Genomic DNA, 18610 nt, shown 5'->3' with positions numbered 1-18610 from the left:
GTGTGTGTGTGTATATATATACACACACATATATGGGTATGTATGCAGGTGTGTGTACTGTGTGTCACAGTATAAAACTTTTTTTTACAGTGGGTTATAGTAAAAATTTCTGAAAACACTCTTCCATGAGATATACATAGAAGCAGAATTTCTGAATCCTAGACTACGTACATTTTCATCCTCACTCGCTGACAACCTAGTTGATGAATAAATTTATGCTTCTATCAGGATGTCACTAAATTCCTTTTCTTCATAGCTTCAACATTTGATATTCTGACTCTTATTTTCCCAATCTAATGGATTTTTAAAGATATCTTCATGTAGTTTCAGTTTGCAGTTCCCTGATCCTGTAGTGAGGTTGAGCATCTTTTCATCTATGAATTATAAATTGCCTAATCATAGTTTTTGTAAACTTTATTGCTTTTATCTCTGATTTGCAGTAATTCTTCATATAGTCTGGATATTAATCCTTATTGCTTATAAATGTTGCCCTAATCTATTGCTTTCTTTTTTTTTTTTAAGTTGGAGTCTTGCTTTGTTGCCCAGGCTATAGTGCAGCAGCGTGATCTTGGCTCACTGCAACCTCCCCGTCCCGGGTTGAAGCGATTCTCTGGCCTCAGCCTCTTGAGTAGCTAGGATTATAGGTACATGTCACCATGCCTGGCTAACTTTATTTTGTATTTTAGTGGAGATGGGGTTTCACCACGTTAGCCAGGCTGGTCTCGAACTCCTGGCCTCAGGTGATTCGCCCACCTTGGCCTCCCAAAGTGCTGGGATTACAGGCATGCGCCACTGCACCCAGGCTGCTTTCCTTTTAACTCTGTAGAATGTTCAGTCATATAGAAACAAGTTTTAAATTTAGATCAAGTCACATATATTGATTAAAAAATAATTTATGATTTTTAGTTCTTGTCTGATAAATCTATCCATTTTCCAAGGTCATAAGAATATTCTATAACTTTCAAATAGTTTTAAAGTTTTGCTGTTTTTCATTGAGGCCTTCAATCTATTTGGAATTTATTTTTATTATGGTGAGAAGACTTAGTATCAATAATTGTTCACTTTTTCCTCTAATGTGTCACGCTATCTTTAACAAATCTCTGTTATGTTCTATTGATCTATTTGTCTACTGCTGACCAACAATACAGATTCGTAAGTTTTTATATCTAGAAAGTCAAGTACCTTCTGTGTGCTCTTCTTTATCAGAGTTGTCTTGAATATTTTTGGATCTTTGCTTTTCCATTTGAATACTAGAAGTATTACTCCAGGTTTATCAAAACATCTTAAGATCTTATTGCTCAACTGACAACATCTCTGGCTGATACTGCCTCAAAAAAACCAAATGGCTCCACCACTGTGAAGAAAAATGCAGACTCATCAAAAGTATGGCCTCCACCTTGCTTCTACCTTCCAAGTTCCATTTGTATCTGATTGAAGGAAACAAAACTTCACCTGGCTGCAAAGGGTAAACTTATCTGCAAGAAATTCAGAAAATGTACATTTTAGCTTCAAAGCTTCTGTAGTACAAGAAGATAGAGTAGAACAGTGGATTTCAAACTATGGGTTGGAACCTATTAGCGGGTCATGATATCCATTTATTGAGTCATAAATGGCATTTTAAAAAGTGAAATAGAACATAAGTTATTAGTGTACCTAGCAAGATTAAGTATTATTGCATAAAATATACACATTTTTATGATTCATAGATATTTTATATGTACATATATATTTGTAAGTGGGGAAGTATGACAGGATGAATATATAAAACACATTTCTTACTGTGGGTTATGATAAAAAAAAAAAGGCTAAAGGCCAAGGTACCAGGAAGGTGAAGAGATGCTGTGTGCCAATTTACCATATCTACTATAGTATCTCTTATTTTATTAAGGAAGCATCCTTTTATTCCTACTCTACTAATAGCTTTTATTTTGAATGTATGTTGAATGTTGTCAAATAATGTTTATTTTTCTATTGAGGTAATCATAAGCTCTTTCTCCTTTGATATTCTACATTGATGGATTTTCCACAATGCACTGTCTTTGCATTTTCCTCATTCTAGAAGTATTTGGATAGTTAACTTTTGTGTCCATCAGTCTACAACTTTGCTACAACCCCTGTCCACATATTACTTAACTCATTAGCAGGTTCTGCATTTGCCCAACTTGTCAAAGCTACTACTGTAGCTTTTGAGACATTCTGGGAGAACAAAAAAAAGGCCTATGTTTTATGATTCTTTATTAAATTCACAAGAAGCCAAAATATCTGCATTTTATTTAGTTAAAAAATGTAATCATTTATAGGTACTTTTCCAATTTAAGAACCAATGATAAAGAATTTGTACGGAGAAGTCCTAATGCGAGGCTGTTTCTTAATTCTGATACAGTAGTGACATTATTTCAATATGTATTTGTTATGAATATAAATCGCCTACTAAAAGTATCTTCATCAATTTGCCCACCATAAAAATATGTGTCTGATTTATGGTCACTTAAGCAGTGCCTCAGAAACTCATTTTCTTCATTTATTTGCCTCATTTTGTTTATTTGCTCATTTTTAAATACTAAAGAATATCTGCATTGCTTGGAAGTAGCCAAATAACAAGTATTGGTTTTACTGGGCTGTGGTTATAACTCATAAACTCAGAAAATTTCAACATGGTTCCTTTCAAAATATCTGTGTGATGTAAATGTTTTGAACAAGCTGCTAATGAGAACTTTCACCCTGGAAACTCTGGGGTTTCTTATATATCTTACATTTACTTTTCTTGCTTTATTTTAGGAGAAAAAAATTTAATTTTGAATAGAATAAAAAAAGGATACTTTTTACAAACCATCTGCACAATCAAAATACATTACCTATCAATGAAAGTTTTCCAATAATTTAATCAATGCAAATATACACATGTACACATTCTCTACATCAATAGTATTCAACAGTTATTATCAAAAGGAGGAAATTTTGATTTTATAAAGGCAGTGGAAATAAAAAAAAGTAATTACTAAGTTTTGCTCAAGGACCATCTAGAAAAAAAATTTAATGACACATCTGACATAAGGAACTGATGGCCAGCTGAGCCTTATTAAGTAACACGTATTCAAATTGTAGATCTCTCCCTCCTTTCACCCCACAGCTAAGAAAGGAAACCCAGGGATAGAACTAATTGAACTCTATTAGCCAGAGGCAATCGAACCCAGTGCCAATAGAGAGATGCACTCCCAATTGATCTTCAAATGGAACAAAGCCGTAATACTGGTTTTCTCTCAATGTTGGACATATGGGTGATACATTTTTTAATTTCTAGTTTCCAAATTTTCTGTAATGAGATATATTACTCTTATAATACAAAGAAAGCGCCAACTAATCAAAAATTATGTATATGTTAGTTCAGTGTTTTAAATGCCCAACCACCATTTAAGAAGAACGTTTAAATGTCCTTGTAAGTTCTTCCTCTCTTCCTATTCTGATGTTGAGAAAGTGTCTATTTTCCAGAGAAAGTGAAGCAGGATTTGACAATTTGGGAGTTTGGGTCAGATTTGCCTGGAGTTTGCAAAAGTTATACTGGGAGGAGTTCCGCAATCTCCCTGATGGCTAGAAACAGTAATATTTACTAGGTCTTACTGTGTCTAGGCCAATGTTCTGGGCACAGCAGAGAAAAATAAACAGTAGTAGAGATGGCCTCTGTTTATGAAGAGCCCAATTAATAATCAAGGGCATAAAAGACATAAAAATAACAATTACAAAGGTACATACTGATACAGTGGAAACCAGAAGTCAATGTGCAAGAAAACATGACAGTATTTGGAGTCAATTGGGGTGATGCTTCCAGCACTTCCAGAAGCAGCCACAGTGACGTCTTCTATTTACCTCTAATTCAATTTCTTTTTCTCCAAGAGGTTAGTAGAAATGGAAATTCTGAAAACACAGAAATTTTCCTCATTGGGAAAGTGACCTAAATCAGTGCTACCTAAGCTTGTTGACTCTAGGTTTATATTCCTATTTTAGATAGTATTCACGTTTCATGGGAAAACATGTTTTCAAGACATGATTTTAGGAAATCAAATGTAACATTCACTTGAAAGTTGGTAGCACTTAATGAAAAACCAACATTTCCTGTGAAATTACTGAACCTTCCATTCTGATTAAACAGGTCGGGGCTGATCTAGGACAAGTTCTTAAATATTGTCCAAATCCCTCATGGTACAATACTGAAAGCAAAACAAATAAAAATTTATCAAAGATAATTTCATTTTCTCCATTATTAAAAACTGCACCTTTTTTTTCCCTCCAGGTGCTCAACATGTCACTGTTTAACTGCCCTCTACTTAAGGCTTTCTCATTTACTATGCATGATTTTGAAGTACTAGAATCTCAGATGGAAATTTTTCTGGATGTGCATATTAGTGGGAAAGGAAGAAATCACACACTGTAGTATCCAAGGGAGCTGATAGGCAGCCAAAGCTACACTCCTGACTCTGAGTAAACCGCTTTGGTACATCTGGCTTTTGCTAATGAATCATCTGTGGGACTCAAGGCATGAGGAGCCCAAGTCAACCAGCAGGCTGGGAACCAAGCTGAGGACTCTTATTTCATCAGCTGAGAAAAAGCTGGAGGGTCTCGGGACACATAGATGACCTCTGGGTGCTTTTTCCTGGACACAAAATTAAAATGCTGATGTTAACCTGTACCAGAAGATTCCTGAGTAGCAACTGATAGGGGCAAATGTCCAACGTGGTATAAAGATTAAATCTTAAGGATAGCTTACCTTACCCCACCAAAATAGTGAGAAGTTTTACATATCTGCCTTTATTTAGATCATGATGAAGGAAAAGCGACATTATGAAACCTCTAGAAACAAATGAGCCTACCACTCTGGCATGTGGGTTTGGGCTGTTCTGCCAGATGTTATGATTCTGAGCAGAACTTAAATTCTAAACAAATTAACAACTATTCTCTCAATGCAGTGATGTTGTCTCTCATGAAATCTCTTCTCCAACTTCTGTGCCTAAAAACATCAGTCCACGCCGGGTACCATCTATGTACGTTCAAGCCAAGCCTCTCTTTTTACAACTCTCTTAATATTCATGGAAGAACCTGCCTTAGCCAGAGGCATAAAAGATGATCCTTTGTTCATAGGGGGAATCTGGGGCTCTTCACTTGATCATCTGAGTCTCTTCATCTGCATCGTAAAATTCTTCCTCTTCCTCACTCTCGCTCCCTAAAGAACTCTCCTTGTCCACACACTGAAACAGGAGAGAAGAAAAGGGCAGGGAAATGATGTCATGACATTTCTGAAACGGAAACTACCATCTAGCTATTCAACTGACAAATGTATTTATATGACATCTATTTCCCCAATAAATAGCCCCTAAAATATTCTAGGAAAGCTCATGAATCATCGATCATCTTTATTTCTCTGAAAATCAGCTGCTGTTAGATCCCACCTTTGTTTTCCAGCAGTTTTGCTCAGTTCTATTTAACGCAAACCTTCCTTTTTTCAATAACTGCCACCATCCGAGTGGTATAATAATTAAGAAAAATATCACACCTGTGGGGGGTCCAAGGCCTGTAAAGATAATGCTTCTTCTCCCAGCCTGCGATACGAATACACCTGAAGGTCGGAGAATGTTTCAAGCAGCGGACTGTTAACGGTTTCTGGCAATAACAAACTCAGGAGGCCGGAGATCAGGCCAGTGGCTCCGAAGACAATGAATGGTAAAGACCATTGCACATATTTCTGCAGAGGTGGGGAGTGGAATGAAAACAAACCAGAGCATTAGTTTCCTTAGCATGTAACGCAAGCAGTCTCATGACTGAAAAACTGTCATGTTTACCACCCAGTTCATGACCTCCCACTAGACTACACTATAAACCACTTCTTTCCACATGAAGAATTATCCTGGGAAATCAGAGAATGATTCCTCAGGCATATAGATATGGGAGTGAGTAAATAAAAGAACAGCACTGGTTTGTGGATCAGAAGCAGCAATTTCATGTCTGGGGTGGGTACTGCAGGAGAAGAGGCCAGGCTGCCTCTGAGCAGGCAGGCCTATATGGCCAGAGTTGACAGGACATCTCGTAGTTCAGCTTCCATTCCAGGTGAGCGCACTTTGCACAGAGGCACCCCAAAATACTTGCTGATGATGAACTTTAAAGTTCTCAATCCTGAAATTGGCCAAACCATCCCATATACCTTAACACCATAACTGAGAGTTCCAGGGATTAAAGGTGTAAAACCTCTTTTAAAAACCCAACCCTACCATATACATATGGCTTAGAAGCTTCTAAATTGAGCATGGTAGAGGACTGGTGAAACAAGCAATTGTTTCAGAGATCCAAAACATATTCTCAGGAAAACAGAAACATTTCATCACAAACAGGTTCAAAGAAAACATGAAAAACAGTTGCTTCCAGGGTGCTTCTCTGGGGCTTTTCTGAGCTGATCAACATTCTAGAATTCTAGCTAAGCTTTATGATCTTCTGGTTTAGGCTTCCAAATTCTGTGGGTAGGTTCACTACTAATTAGGATTTCCCCTCAGGCAATTTTTTCCTGATTTTTTAAAGTGAAGAGATAATGGAGGAGGTGGAAAAGGGACAAAGGGGAGGAGAAGGGAGAGATGGAGAGAACCAAGCAGAAGATGGGGATGAGGAGGAAGAGGGAGGAGAAGAATCTCTCATCTCTAGCCATCTACATGCAAACATATGTCCAGCACTGTGGGCCTGTTGTTGAAACAAGGGGAACACACACTTTCCCTTCTTCTAACCTTACAGGAAGCAACAGAGACACAGTGCTGGGTATTATAATGTTCTAGGATAGCTATCCAAAGTCAGATATCTTTAACAGTATCTATATTTTGCAGAATAAAACACAGACCTAACATGACTCCTTCAAGAAGGGTCTTGTGACCTAAAATTAACCATGAGACATGGAGAGAGATACTCAGAGAAGGGAAATGTACTGCACCTCAGAAAATGAAAAGGTTACAATGGCATTTCAGAGATCTGCCTAAGTAATGAACAGTTGTCTACAGAACAGGTCAACAAGTCCCACATCAAATCTAGTTGCTTTCAAAATGTCTCAGCTGGGGAAAGTCACAAATCAAACCAAGGAGAGACTTGCATAAGGGTCCTCTGGGTTCTTTCACAGAATCTGAGCATTTTAAGATGAAGGATTTTAGGGCTGTCATTTAATCTGATTCCCTTTCTTTGACTATAACAGTTGGAACGTTTCAAAAAACATACTAACAGACACAGTGCGAGACATATTTCTCCTCTAATATTTTCCAAGAGGTGTGTTCTTGGGGGAAGGTATTTAACCTCTGTCTGTAGTATTTCTCATATTTAATACAGGGGTAACAACAATGCCTACGTTTTATGGTTACTATGAGGACTGCATGTGATGATATGTAGAAAGTGCTCAGCATAGAGCCCAGCACATAGCAGAAGTGTCATACATACTTATTAGTTGACTAACTTTTTAATGGGGACAGGAGTGGGGCACACTGGCAATAGCAGGCCCTCCAACGAATTCAGATGAACAAAAAATCAGACCCACTGGAGGCAAATGAATCCTCGATAAGAGTCCGTCTGCCCTGACGGAGTACTATCTAAAAGGGACAAGGTTCACATTTGTGTCAGCTGATCTTAAATGACATCTCTTCATCACCTCTTTCTACTCAAAAGCATAAGCATTTCCAAAGCAGAGAATCAAGAAAAACAAAACTAGAAGGTACAAACCAACCAGTGAGGGGATGAAGGGAGCAATAATCCCACCAACTCGGGAGAACATGGAACAAGTTCCAAGCCCAACATTCCTGAAAAGCATAAGGAAAAATACATCAGTAAGTTCTAGCGGGGGAATTAAGAGACCCTTGGGGGGCAGCAGTGGGCATGGAATAACATGTCCTGAAGTGGAAGCACAGGATCGTAGAGAACAGTGGGTTCTAGAGCTGCCTACTAGACATTCCTGAGATGCTAGGAATGTTCTGTAATTACCCGGTCCAATGTGGAAGCCACTAGACACATGCACTATTGTGTGCTTGAAATGCGGCCAGGAAGGATGAAGAACTGAATGTTTAATTTATTTAATTTTAATTAATTTACACTTAAACAGTTACACAAAGCTAGTAACTACCATAGTGGACAGTGGATCCACAAAGGATGATATAGAAAAGAGCATTTGAATATTTTTAAATTAAAAGTTCTCATGGGTTTTTACGCCTTAGGTCTCTTACAAAGAGCCAGGGTTTTATGATCTGAAAAGGCTGCTCATTTATTTAAACTCAACTAATTAACAATTAACGGGTCAAGTATATAAATAGAAATTGCCTAAGTGTGTACTGTCAGGAAACCAAGAACACCTTTATGGTGAGTGCAGGCATAAAAAAGGTAGGAAGGAGAGAGGGAAGGAGAGAGAATGATAATTAACGGTTTTGGGTGGAGGGATACAGCACTCTGTAATCCCAGCTGAAAAGTTCATACTCACATTTGCTCTCAAAATTGTCCCAGTTTGGATAAAATCATCATGCTAGTTTTATAGCCAGTAGCCACGTAAAGTAGGTTACAGGACCAACTAGGAAATTACTAGCCAATTGCAGACACTCTGATCTCTTACTGGGAAAAATAATTTTAAATTAACAGGCAGAAACAACCATGAGGCTTCTTGCATGGATAAGGGAAGGAGAAGGATTGTTTGGAAAGATCCTCTAAAAGACTGAGAAAGAGCCAGCTGAGAGAATACCTGCCCAGACCACAGAAGCAGTTCTGCAAAGCCTCAGCTGCACTCCCATCCTTCAAATTTGGGTGTGTTTCTTGCTTTCAGACTTATTTTATGAAGGAAAATTTAGGCTGGATATTTATCCTTTTCAATATAAACACATCCTATTCACTAAGAACCCAGCTTTAACAATTGCTGTTTAACTCTGATATTCACTTGTTACTATATGAAATTATCATTTAAAAATGTGTCTATTTTGTGTTAAAATGGAGGCTCTGTGAGAATAGGGAGCTTGTCCCCTTGTCTGTGATGTGTGATACAGGATAAGTGACTGAATAAATAAAATTCACCAAAAGAATAACAGCATCTGCGCACTGTTTGGGTGATAGAATATGCCTAGCATACAGTACTTCTCTTACAACTTACACGAAGGAATTCAGTCTACCATAAAGTGACATTTTCCTAGCAGAGCAGGCAGAGAGCAGTCTGCAAAGGCAGGCTCTTAGCCTAAACTGCTTGCTGAATTACTGCTGCCCCACACTAACTCCAGAAGCAGATGAAATGAGTACCACACCTCTGTTGGTGCAAGAATGGATGACAAAGTGTAGAATGTGTGAAGAATGAGGCTGTGTGAGACACATACCTGATGACTGTAGGGTAAAGCTCAGAGGTGTAGATATAAACAATGTTAAAGGCAGCACTGATGGTCAGCTTCCCCAGCAAGGACAAGGAATGGCTGTTCACCACTGCAAACACACCTGTGTCTGAGGAGGACAAGAGCAATGCCTGTGAGACCCACAGTTAAAATAATTCCTCTAAATGGCACATTTCATTTTGATGGAGCGGGCAGCATTCATGTTGATCTCAAAGAGCAAAGAGGTAGTGTAACCACATACACATTCAGAAGGTTTAGTAATCACACAAACACACACAACTATTTTTTCAGTGTTTTGGCTCTACCCTTGAAAACTTACATACTGGTGTCATTAAGTGTGATAAACTTTCACTCACTCCTGAATGACAGAGTACCCTGAAAACTTCTGTACTGTCATAAAGTAAGCTTCATGGAAATTATAAGTTTCATCTTCCAAGGGTGTAACTTGACTCTCCTTTCTTCCCTCTTACTCACATAATCAATGATGTAAAACAGTGGTCTGCACAACAAGCCCTGATAAATACATGAGACAGAGGTAAGCTCCAGAAAAGCTCTTACATGCAGTTTGTATCTTGTTTCACTGAGAAGGTAAGGAACAATGCCTTTCAATTACTATCAGAAGATCAAAGACATTAATGTTCTTTCTTTCTTTTTTTTGAGACAGAGTCTTGCTCTTGTCTCCCAGGCTGGAGTGCCATGGCGCCATCTCTGCTCACTGCAACCTCCACCTCCTAGGCTCAAGCGATTCTCCTGCCTCAGCCTCCTGAGTAGCTGGAATTACAGGCAACCGCCACTACGCACAGCTAATTTTTATATTTTTAGTAGAGACAGTGTTTCACCATGTTGGCCAGGCTGGTCTTGACCTCCTGACCTCAGGTGATCCACCTGCCTCGGTCTTCCAAAGTGCTAGGATTACAGGTGTGAGCCACTACGCCCGACCAATGTTCTGTAAATAACAAGAATCTAAATATGAAATAACTTTTACTCCTCAACTTCTCACTTGAATTACTAATCAATAGTAATATTTTAGTTTCTTAATGTAATGCTTTTATTTAAAATGCAAAAAATGTATTTTATGTCAGTTCATTTCTTTACCAAAAATGCTAACAATTATCTTATGTTTTTTTCCTTTATTAACATTATACTTTCTGGGATTCTACAATTTAATGATTTTTTTAAATAAAAGTTTAACCTCTCCCCTTCAAGAATCATTTGCCTCTACCTTCAAAATAACAATTTACTCCTTATGAGGCAAAAAAGTTCTCATTGACTCTGTTGTACTTCCTACCGTTCCCTATCAAACGTCCCAGTGAGTGACCACCACTCCACTTCCTCCAATGCACCTGCCCCAGCAACTTACAATGTGGCTTCCAATACCATCCTCTCCTGAAATTCCTACTCTTGAAGGTCAGCAGCAATGTCCTCATCACCAAATGTAATTGCGTCTCATTCTCCTTGACATTTCTGCCAGAGAGAACACTCTCGTTCCTTCCTTAGGAATGTATGGCTCACAGAAACCACTCTTCCCCTAAACAGCTGAAATGAAATATGCTTTCTTTCATTTGACCTCCATTGCCCCTACTTTCCAATTCATTCAACTGGTGTGCCTCAGACACTGCCTTGTGGCTGCTTACTTTTCCATTTTGCCTGTCCATATTGGGATTTCGAGTTCTTTCAGACCCAAGTTGGTATCTTCCTTATATTTGTGTTCCTAACTGCACCTCCCATAGCACTATGTACACTGGTGCTCACTAAATATCTGCTGAATTAATACATGGAAGGACTACAAGAGGGATTAATTTAGTGAATAGAACCTGTGTTCATGGTCTCTCAACTTGAGAGGAGGGAGGCATAGATATGCCCCAGTCCAAAAAATAAGTTTCACCTTCCCTGCTTAACTATAAAATCATCTTCTTTAAAGAGTATGCCCTGAATAGAGTAGTCCAGACTCTGCCAAACTCCACCTTTTGGGGCAGCTTTCTCGAACTCTTCTACTAGGTTGTTTGGAAGAAGATGTTAGCTCTTCTAAGTCCTGGATATGTATTTTCAAGCCACAAGGTGCTTCTGATAAAGAATCATGTCTTTCAGCATTTACCCTGATATACGTTTCTCAACTTTTGAGATCTAACATTTTCACTTAAACCAATAATAAGGGCAAATTAAATTCATCAATTATTTTCCAGAAAACAGAATGAGTTGGGAAAAGCTATTGGATAGCATTGAACCAAACAGAAATATGCACATTTGCTTGATTGTAAATGATCTCTGGGACTGTTTTCAACCCATACAGAATGGCATCTTTCAGAACTGTATGGAGGCACTACACATCTTTAACAACAGGCTAAAGAACTGCCATCCTTGAAATCTGGATTCCAAGGGTGTGTCACAGAAAGTCTATCTTCTTAATATCCACAAGATCCAAAGCTAGATGAAGTTTTCCATGACAGGGTCAGGATAGCTCTAGCTGTAGCCCATTTGGGAAGCCTGGCTCCAGGTACATGTCCACAGAATGCGTGCATTAGTCCAACGCCCCATCTGATGCTTAAAACTTCTCTCATATGTGCCTGCCAACGGGGTCTGCAGTTGCCACTTAAACCAGGGAAATTCACTTTTTCCTCAAGATAGCCCATGTCCATTTCAGACACGTTTGATTATGAGAAAATTATTTCTTATTCTTTTTGGGACTTCTGCCTGTGTGGCTGCTGAGCTGCTGGTCCTGGCAAATGCTCAGGAAGGCTTTGCAGCCATTAGACTGGCTCCCTGGATTCTTTATCTGAAAATCAGATATTATTGGCTGTTACCAACGAATGTCCAAAGTGATGGTCTAAAAAAAGAGCGATTTAAAAGACATAAGCAAAACTAAACTATATTTTTAAAAAAGGAAATCTCAAAACACTTGTATTCTTCAAATTCTGAACTCAAGGAGGCTATAAATTTATTCCAATGAAGAAACTACTAAAGACACAATTTTCAGAACTATTTTTCTGGAAGGTTTTTCAGAGACCATTTGGGATCACCAGAAAAAAATGTCTTAGTATGACACAGTCACACTTCACCGACCCAAAATAGCAAAAATTCAACTTTGTCATCCACTTCATTCACTGTGTGATTGCAAGCAAATTGTTCATTTTGATCGTTCACATGTTAAAAATCTTTAAGACAGGTACAGGTCCTCTACTATGATACATAAATGGGGTAAGAATTACAATTCATTTTGCTTCCCTTTGACTTTTTATAAAAAGCATATACACACAAACTTCTGTCACCATAGTTTCACCTTTTCTAGAATTTCACAATAATATAATACTGTTTGTAGACTTTTGTGTTTGGTTTCTTTCACTTAGCATAGCAGGACATAGTTCATTCCTTTTTTGTTGTTGACTAATATTCCATTGTATTGATATACCACAATTTGTTTATCCATTCATCAGCTGAAGGGCATTTGAGTTCCTTCCGGTTTGGGGCTATTATTAATAAATTCACTATGAACATTTGCATCAAAGTCTTTGTGTGGATCTAGGTTTCCACTCCTCATGAATAAAACTGGGTCATATAGTAAGCACTTTAAAATAAGCTGCTAAATATTTTCCAGAGTGTCTTTACCATTTTGTATTTTCACTAGTAGTGTATATGAGTTACAGTTCCTCTTTATCACCAACACTTGTGGTCTCTGTAATTTTTGTCATTTTAATCAGTGTGCTGTGGTATCTCACTGTGGTTTCATTTTTATTTTTGTTTTAGTTTCCATAAGTTATTGAGGTACAGGTGGTATTTGGTTACATGTGTAAGTTCTTTAATGGTGATTTATGAGATTCTGTTGCACCCATCACCTGAGCAATATACAGTGCACCCTATTTGTAGTCTTTTATCCCTTGCCCCTTCCCACGCTTCCTTCCAAGTCCCCAAAGTCCATTGTATCATTCTTATGCCTATGTGTCCTCACAGCTTAGCTCCCACATATCAGTGAGAACATATGATGTTTGGTTTTCCATTCCTGAGTTAATTCACTTAGAATAATAGTCTCCAGTCTCATCCAGGTTGCTGCAAATGCCATTAATTCATTCCTTTTTATGGCTGAGTAGTATTCCATTGAATATATACCACAGTTTCTTTATCCACTCATTGACTAATAAGCATTTGGGTTGGTTCCATGATTTTCCATTTGGGAATTGTGCTGCTATAAACATGCATGTGCAAGTATATTTTTTGAATAATGACTTCTTTTCCTCTGGGTAGATATCCAGTAGTAGGACTGCTGGATCAAATGGTAGTTCTACTTTTAGTTCTTTAAGGAATCTTCACACTGTTTTCCATAGTGGCTGTACTAGTTTACATTTCCACCAGCAGTGTAGAAGTGTTCCCTGATCACTCACATCCATGCCAACATCTACTGTTTTTTGATTTTTTGATTATGGCCAGCCTTGCAGGAGTAAGATGGTATTGCATTGTGGCCTTGATTTGCATTTTCCTGATCATTAGTGATGTTGAGCATTTTTTCATATGTTTTTTGGCCATTTGTATATCTTCTTTTGAGAATTGTCTATTCTTGTTCTTGGCCCACTTTTTGATGGGATTGTTTGTTTTTTCTTACTGATTTGTTTGAGTTTGTTGTAGATTCTGAATATTAGTCCTTTGTCAGATGTAAAGATTGTGAAGATTTTCTCCCACTCTGCGTGTTGTCTGTTTACTCTGCTGACTGTTCCTTTTGCTATGCAAAAGCTCTTTATTTTAATTAAGTCCCAACTATTTATCTTTGTTTTAATTGCATTTGTTTTTGAGTTCTTGATCATGAAATCCTTGCTTAAGCCAATATCTAGAAGGGTTTTTCCAGGGTTATCTTCTAGTATTTTTATAGTTTCAGATCTTAGATTTAAGTCCTTAATCCATCTTGAGTTGATTTCTGTATAAGGTGAGGAATGAGGATCCAATTTCATTCTTCTACATGTGGCTAGCCAATTATCCCAACACCATTTGTTGAAAAGGTTGCCCTTTCCCCACTATGGTTTTTTTTTTTTTTTTTTGCTTTCTTGAAGATCAGTTGGCTGTAAGTATTTGGCTTTATTTCTGGGTTCTTTATTCCATTCCATTGGTCTATGTGCCTATTTTTATACCAGTACCATGCTGTTATGGTGACTATGGCCCTATAGTATAATTTGAAATCAGGTAGTGTGATGACTCCAGATTCGTTCTTTTTGCTTAGTCTTGCTTTGCCTATGTGGGTTCTTTTTTGGTTCCATATGAATTTTAGAATTGTTTTTTTCTAATTCTGTGAAGAATGATGGTGGTATTTTAATAAGGATTGCACTGAATTTGTAGATTGCTTTTGGCAATTTTCACAACATTGATTCTACCCATCCATGAGCATGGAATGTTTTTCCATTTATTTGTGTGATCTATGATTTCTTTCAGCAGAGTTTTGTAGTTTTCCTTGTAGAGGTCTTTTGACTCTTTGGTTAGGTATATTTCTAAGTATTTCATTTTTTGGCAGCTACTATAAAGGGGTTGAGTTCTTGATTTGATTCGCTGCTTGGTTGCCATTGGTGTATAGAAGAGCTACTGATTAGTGTACATTAATCTTGTATCCAGAAACTATGCTGAATTCTTTTATCAGTTCCAGGAGCTTTCTGGAGGAGTCTTTAGGGTTTCTGAGGTAAACAATTATATCATCAGCAAACAGTGACAGTTTGACTTCCTCTTTACTGATTTGGTTGCCCTTTATTTCTTTCTCTTGTCTGATTGCTCTAGCTAGGACTTCCAGTACTATGTTGAAGAGAAGTGGTGAGAGTGGGCATTCTTGTCTTGTTCCAGTTCTCAGAGGGAATGTTTTCAACTTTTCAGTATTTTGTTGTTTGTGGGTTTGTTATAGATGGCTTTTATTACATTGAGGTATGTCCCTCGTATGCCGAGTTATAATCATAAAAAGATGCTGGGTTTTGTCTAATGCTTTTTCTGTATCTATTGAGATGATCATGTGATTTTTGTTTTTAACTATATGGTGTATCACATCGACTTGCGTATGTTAAACCATCCTTGCTTCCCTGGTATGAAATCCACTTGATCGTAGTGGGTTATCTTTTTGATATGTTGTTGGATTTGGTTAGCTAGTATTCTGTTAAGGATTTTAGCAACTATGTTCATCAAGGATATCAGTGTGTAGTTTTCTTTTTTGGTTATGTCCTTTCCTGGTTTTGGTATTAGGGTGATGCTGGCTTCAAAGAATGAATTAGGGAAGGTTCCTTCTTTCTCTATCTTGTGGAATAGTGTCAAAAGGATTGGTACCAATTCGTTAAATGTCTGGTAGAATTCTGCTGTAAATTCGTCTGGTCCTGGACATTTTTTTGTTGGTAATTTTTAAATTACCTTTTCAATCTTGCTGCTTGTTATTGGTCTGTTCAGGGTATCTAATTATTCCTGATTTAAGCTAGGAGGGTTGTATTTTTCCATGAACTTATCCATCTCTTCCTAGGTTTTCTAGTTTATGTGTGTGAAGGTGTTCACAGTAGCCTTGAATGATCTTTTGTATTTCAGTGGTGTCAGTTGTAATATCTCCTGTATCATTTCTTAATGAGGTTATTTGGATTTTCTCTCTTCTTTTCTTAGTTAATCTTGCTAATGATCTATCAATTATATTTATCTTTTCAAAGAACCAGCTTTTCGTTTCATTTATCTTTTGTATTCGTTTGTTCTATTTCATTTAGTTCTACTCTGATCTTGGTTATTTCCTTTCTCCTGCTGGGTTTGGATTTGGTTTGTTCTTGTTTCTCTAGCTCCTTGAGGTATGACCTTAGAATGTCACTTTGTACTCTTTGGGTCTTTTTGATGTAGGCGTTTAGGGGTATGAACTTTCCTCTTAGCACTGCCTTTGCTATATCCCAGAGGTTTTGATAGGTTGTGTCATTACTGTCATTCAGTTCGAAGAATTTTTTAATTTCCATCTTGATTTTGGTTTTGACCCATTGCTCATTCAGGAGCAGGTTATTTAATTTCCATGTATTTGCGTGGTTTTGAAGGTTCCTTTTGGAGTTGATTTCCAGTTTCATTCCACTGTGGTCTAAGAGAGTGCTTGATACAATTTCAAATTTCTTAAATTTATTGAGGCTCGTTTTAGGGCTTATCATATGGTCTATCTTGGAGAAAGTTCCATGTGCTGTTGAATAGAATGTGTATTCTGTGGCTGTCACATGAAATACTCTGTATATATCTGTTAAGTCCATTTGTTCCAAGGTATAGTTTAAATCCATTGTTTCTTTGTTGACTTTGTCTTGATGACCTGTCTAGTGCTGTCAGTGGAGTAATGAAGTCCCCCATTATTAATATGTTGCTATCTCATTTCCTAGGTATATTATTATTCTAGGTATATTATTATTTGTTTTATAAATTTGAGAGCTCTAGTGTTAGGTGCATATATGTTTAGGATTGTGATATTTTCCTGTTGGACAAGGTCTTTCACAGTTACATAATGTCCCTCCTTGTCTCTTTTAACCGCTGTTGCTTTGTTTTATCTGATATAAGAATAGCTACCCCTGCTCACTTTTTGTGTCCATTTGTATGAAATGCCTTTTCCACCCCTTTACCTTAAGTTTATGTGAGTCCCTAATGTGTTAGGTGAGTCTCCTAAGGCAGCAGATAGTTGCTTGGTGAGTTCTTAACCATTTTGCAGTTCTGTAAGTTTTAAGTGGGGCAGTTAGGCCATTTATATTCAGTGTTAGTATTGAGACCTGAGGTACCCTTGCATTCATTGTGCTATGTTTTGCCTGTGTACCTTTTTTGTTGTTTTTGCTTTTTAACTTGTATTTTGTTTTATAGGTCCTGTGATTTATGCTTTAAAGAGTTTCTGTTTTGATGTGTTTCCAGGATTTGTTTCAAGATTTAGAGTTCCTTTTAGCAGTTCTTGTAGTGGTGGCTTGTTAGTGGTGAATTCTCTCAGCATTTGTTTGTCTGAAAAATACTATATTTCCTTCAAAAATGATGCTTAATTTCACTGGATACAAAATTCCTGGTTGATAATTGTTCTGTTTGAGGAGGCTGAAGATAGGGCCCCAATCCCTTCTGGCTTGTAGGGTTGTGCTGAGAAATCTGCTGTTAATCTGAGAAGTTTTCCTTTATGGGTTACCTGCTGCTTCTGTCTCACAGTTTCTTAAGATTGTTTCCTTTGTCTTAACTTTACATAACCTGATGACAATGGGCCTAAGCGATGACCTTTTTGTGATGAATTTCCCAGGTGTTCTTTGTGCTTCTTGTATTTGGAACATCTAGGTCTCTAGCAAGGCCAGGGAAGTTTTCCTCGATTAATCCCCCATATATGTTTTCCAAACTTTTACATTTCTCTTCTTACTCAGGAATACCAATTATTCTTTGGTTTGGTCATTTAACATAATCCCAGACTTCTTGGAGGCTTTGTTCATATCTTCTCATTCTTTTTTCTTTGTCTTTGTTGCATTGGGTTAATTCAAAAACCTTGTCTTAGAGCTTTGAATTTCTTTCTTCTACTTGTTCAATTCTATAGCTGAGACTTTCCAGAGCCTTTTGCATTTCTATAAGTATGTCCAATGTTTCCTGAAGTTTGCATTGTTTTTTATTTAAGCTGTCTATTTCCTTGAATATTTCTCCCTTCATTTCCTGTATCATTTTTTGGAGTTCCTCGCATTGGACTTTGCCTTTCTCTGGTGCCTCAGTTTAATAAATAACCTTTTCTCTGTCAGAGGGAAGGTCTAGGCTGAAGGCTGCTGTTTAGATTCTTTTGTCTCATGGGGTATTCCCTTGATGTAGTACTCTCCCCCTTTTCCTATGGATGTGGCTTCATGTGAACCAAACTGCAGTGATTGTTGTCTCTCTTTTGGGTGTAGCCACCCAGCAAGTCTACCTGGCTCCGGGCTGGTACTGGGGGTTGTCTGCAGAGTCCTGTGATGTGAACTGTCTACAGGTCTCTCAGCCGTGGATAACAGTGTCTGTTCCAGTGCAGGTGCCAGGAAGGTGCAATGGACTCCGTGAGGGTTCTTAGCTTTTGTGGGGTTTTTGTTTGTTTGTTTTTTGAGATGGAGTCTTGCTCTGTCGCCCAGGCTGGAGGCTGGAGTGCAGTGGCACAATCTTGGCTCACGGTAATCTCCGCCTCCTGGGTTCAAGCGATTCTTCTGCCTCAGCCTCCCGAGTAGCTGGGAGGTACAGCCACATGCCACCATACTCAGCTAATTTTTATATTTTTAGTATAGACGGTGTTTCACCATCATGGCCAGGCTAGTCTC

The 18610-nt window shown here is 37.9% G+C and overlaps 2 protein-coding genes across 8 annotated transcripts in view; both read right to left on the bottom strand.

The window, feature by feature from the left end:
* MAB21L3 (mab-21 like 3) overlaps window positions 1-2576 on the bottom strand; it is a 67889-nt gene extending 65313 nt beyond the window's left edge. For both annotated transcript variants that reach the window (XR_004176965.1, XM_031652239.1), the window contains exon 1: window positions 1183-2576. The gene's annotated coding sequence lies outside the window, so the exon portion shown is untranslated. The remainder of the gene's footprint in view (window positions 1-1182) is intronic.
* A 286-nt stretch (window positions 2577-2862) lies between these two features.
* The window catches only part of SLC22A15 (solute carrier family 22 member 15), an 86703-nt gene continuing 70955 nt past the window's right edge, over window positions 2863-18610 (bottom strand). For 4 of the 6 annotated variants that reach the window (XM_003892456.5, XM_021922565.2, XM_031652230.1 and 1 more), the window contains 4 exons: window positions 9357-9477; window positions 7739-7811; window positions 5546-5734; window positions 2863-5240 (listed from right to left, as the gene is read on the bottom strand). In XM_003892456.5, coding sequence (XP_003892505.2) covers window positions 5151-5240; window positions 5546-5734; window positions 7739-7811; window positions 9357-9477 — 473 coding nt within the window. In that variant the 3' untranslated portion in view covers window positions 2863-5150. Of the gene's footprint in view, window positions 5241-5545; window positions 5735-7734; window positions 7812-9356; window positions 9478-18610 lie in introns of all 6 variants that reach the window. The other 2 variants (XR_002515672.2, XR_002515673.2) reach the window with 2 other exon arrangements.

The sequence above is a fragment of the Papio anubis genome, chromosome 1 (genome assembly GCF_008728515.1).
Source record: "Papio anubis isolate 15944 chromosome 1, Panubis1.0, whole genome shotgun sequence".
Lineage (NCBI taxonomy): Eukaryota > Metazoa > Chordata > Mammalia > Primates > Cercopithecidae > Papio > Papio anubis.
Note: the sequence above shows the minus strand (reverse complement) of the source record. Positions and strands in the feature narration are given on the sequence as shown.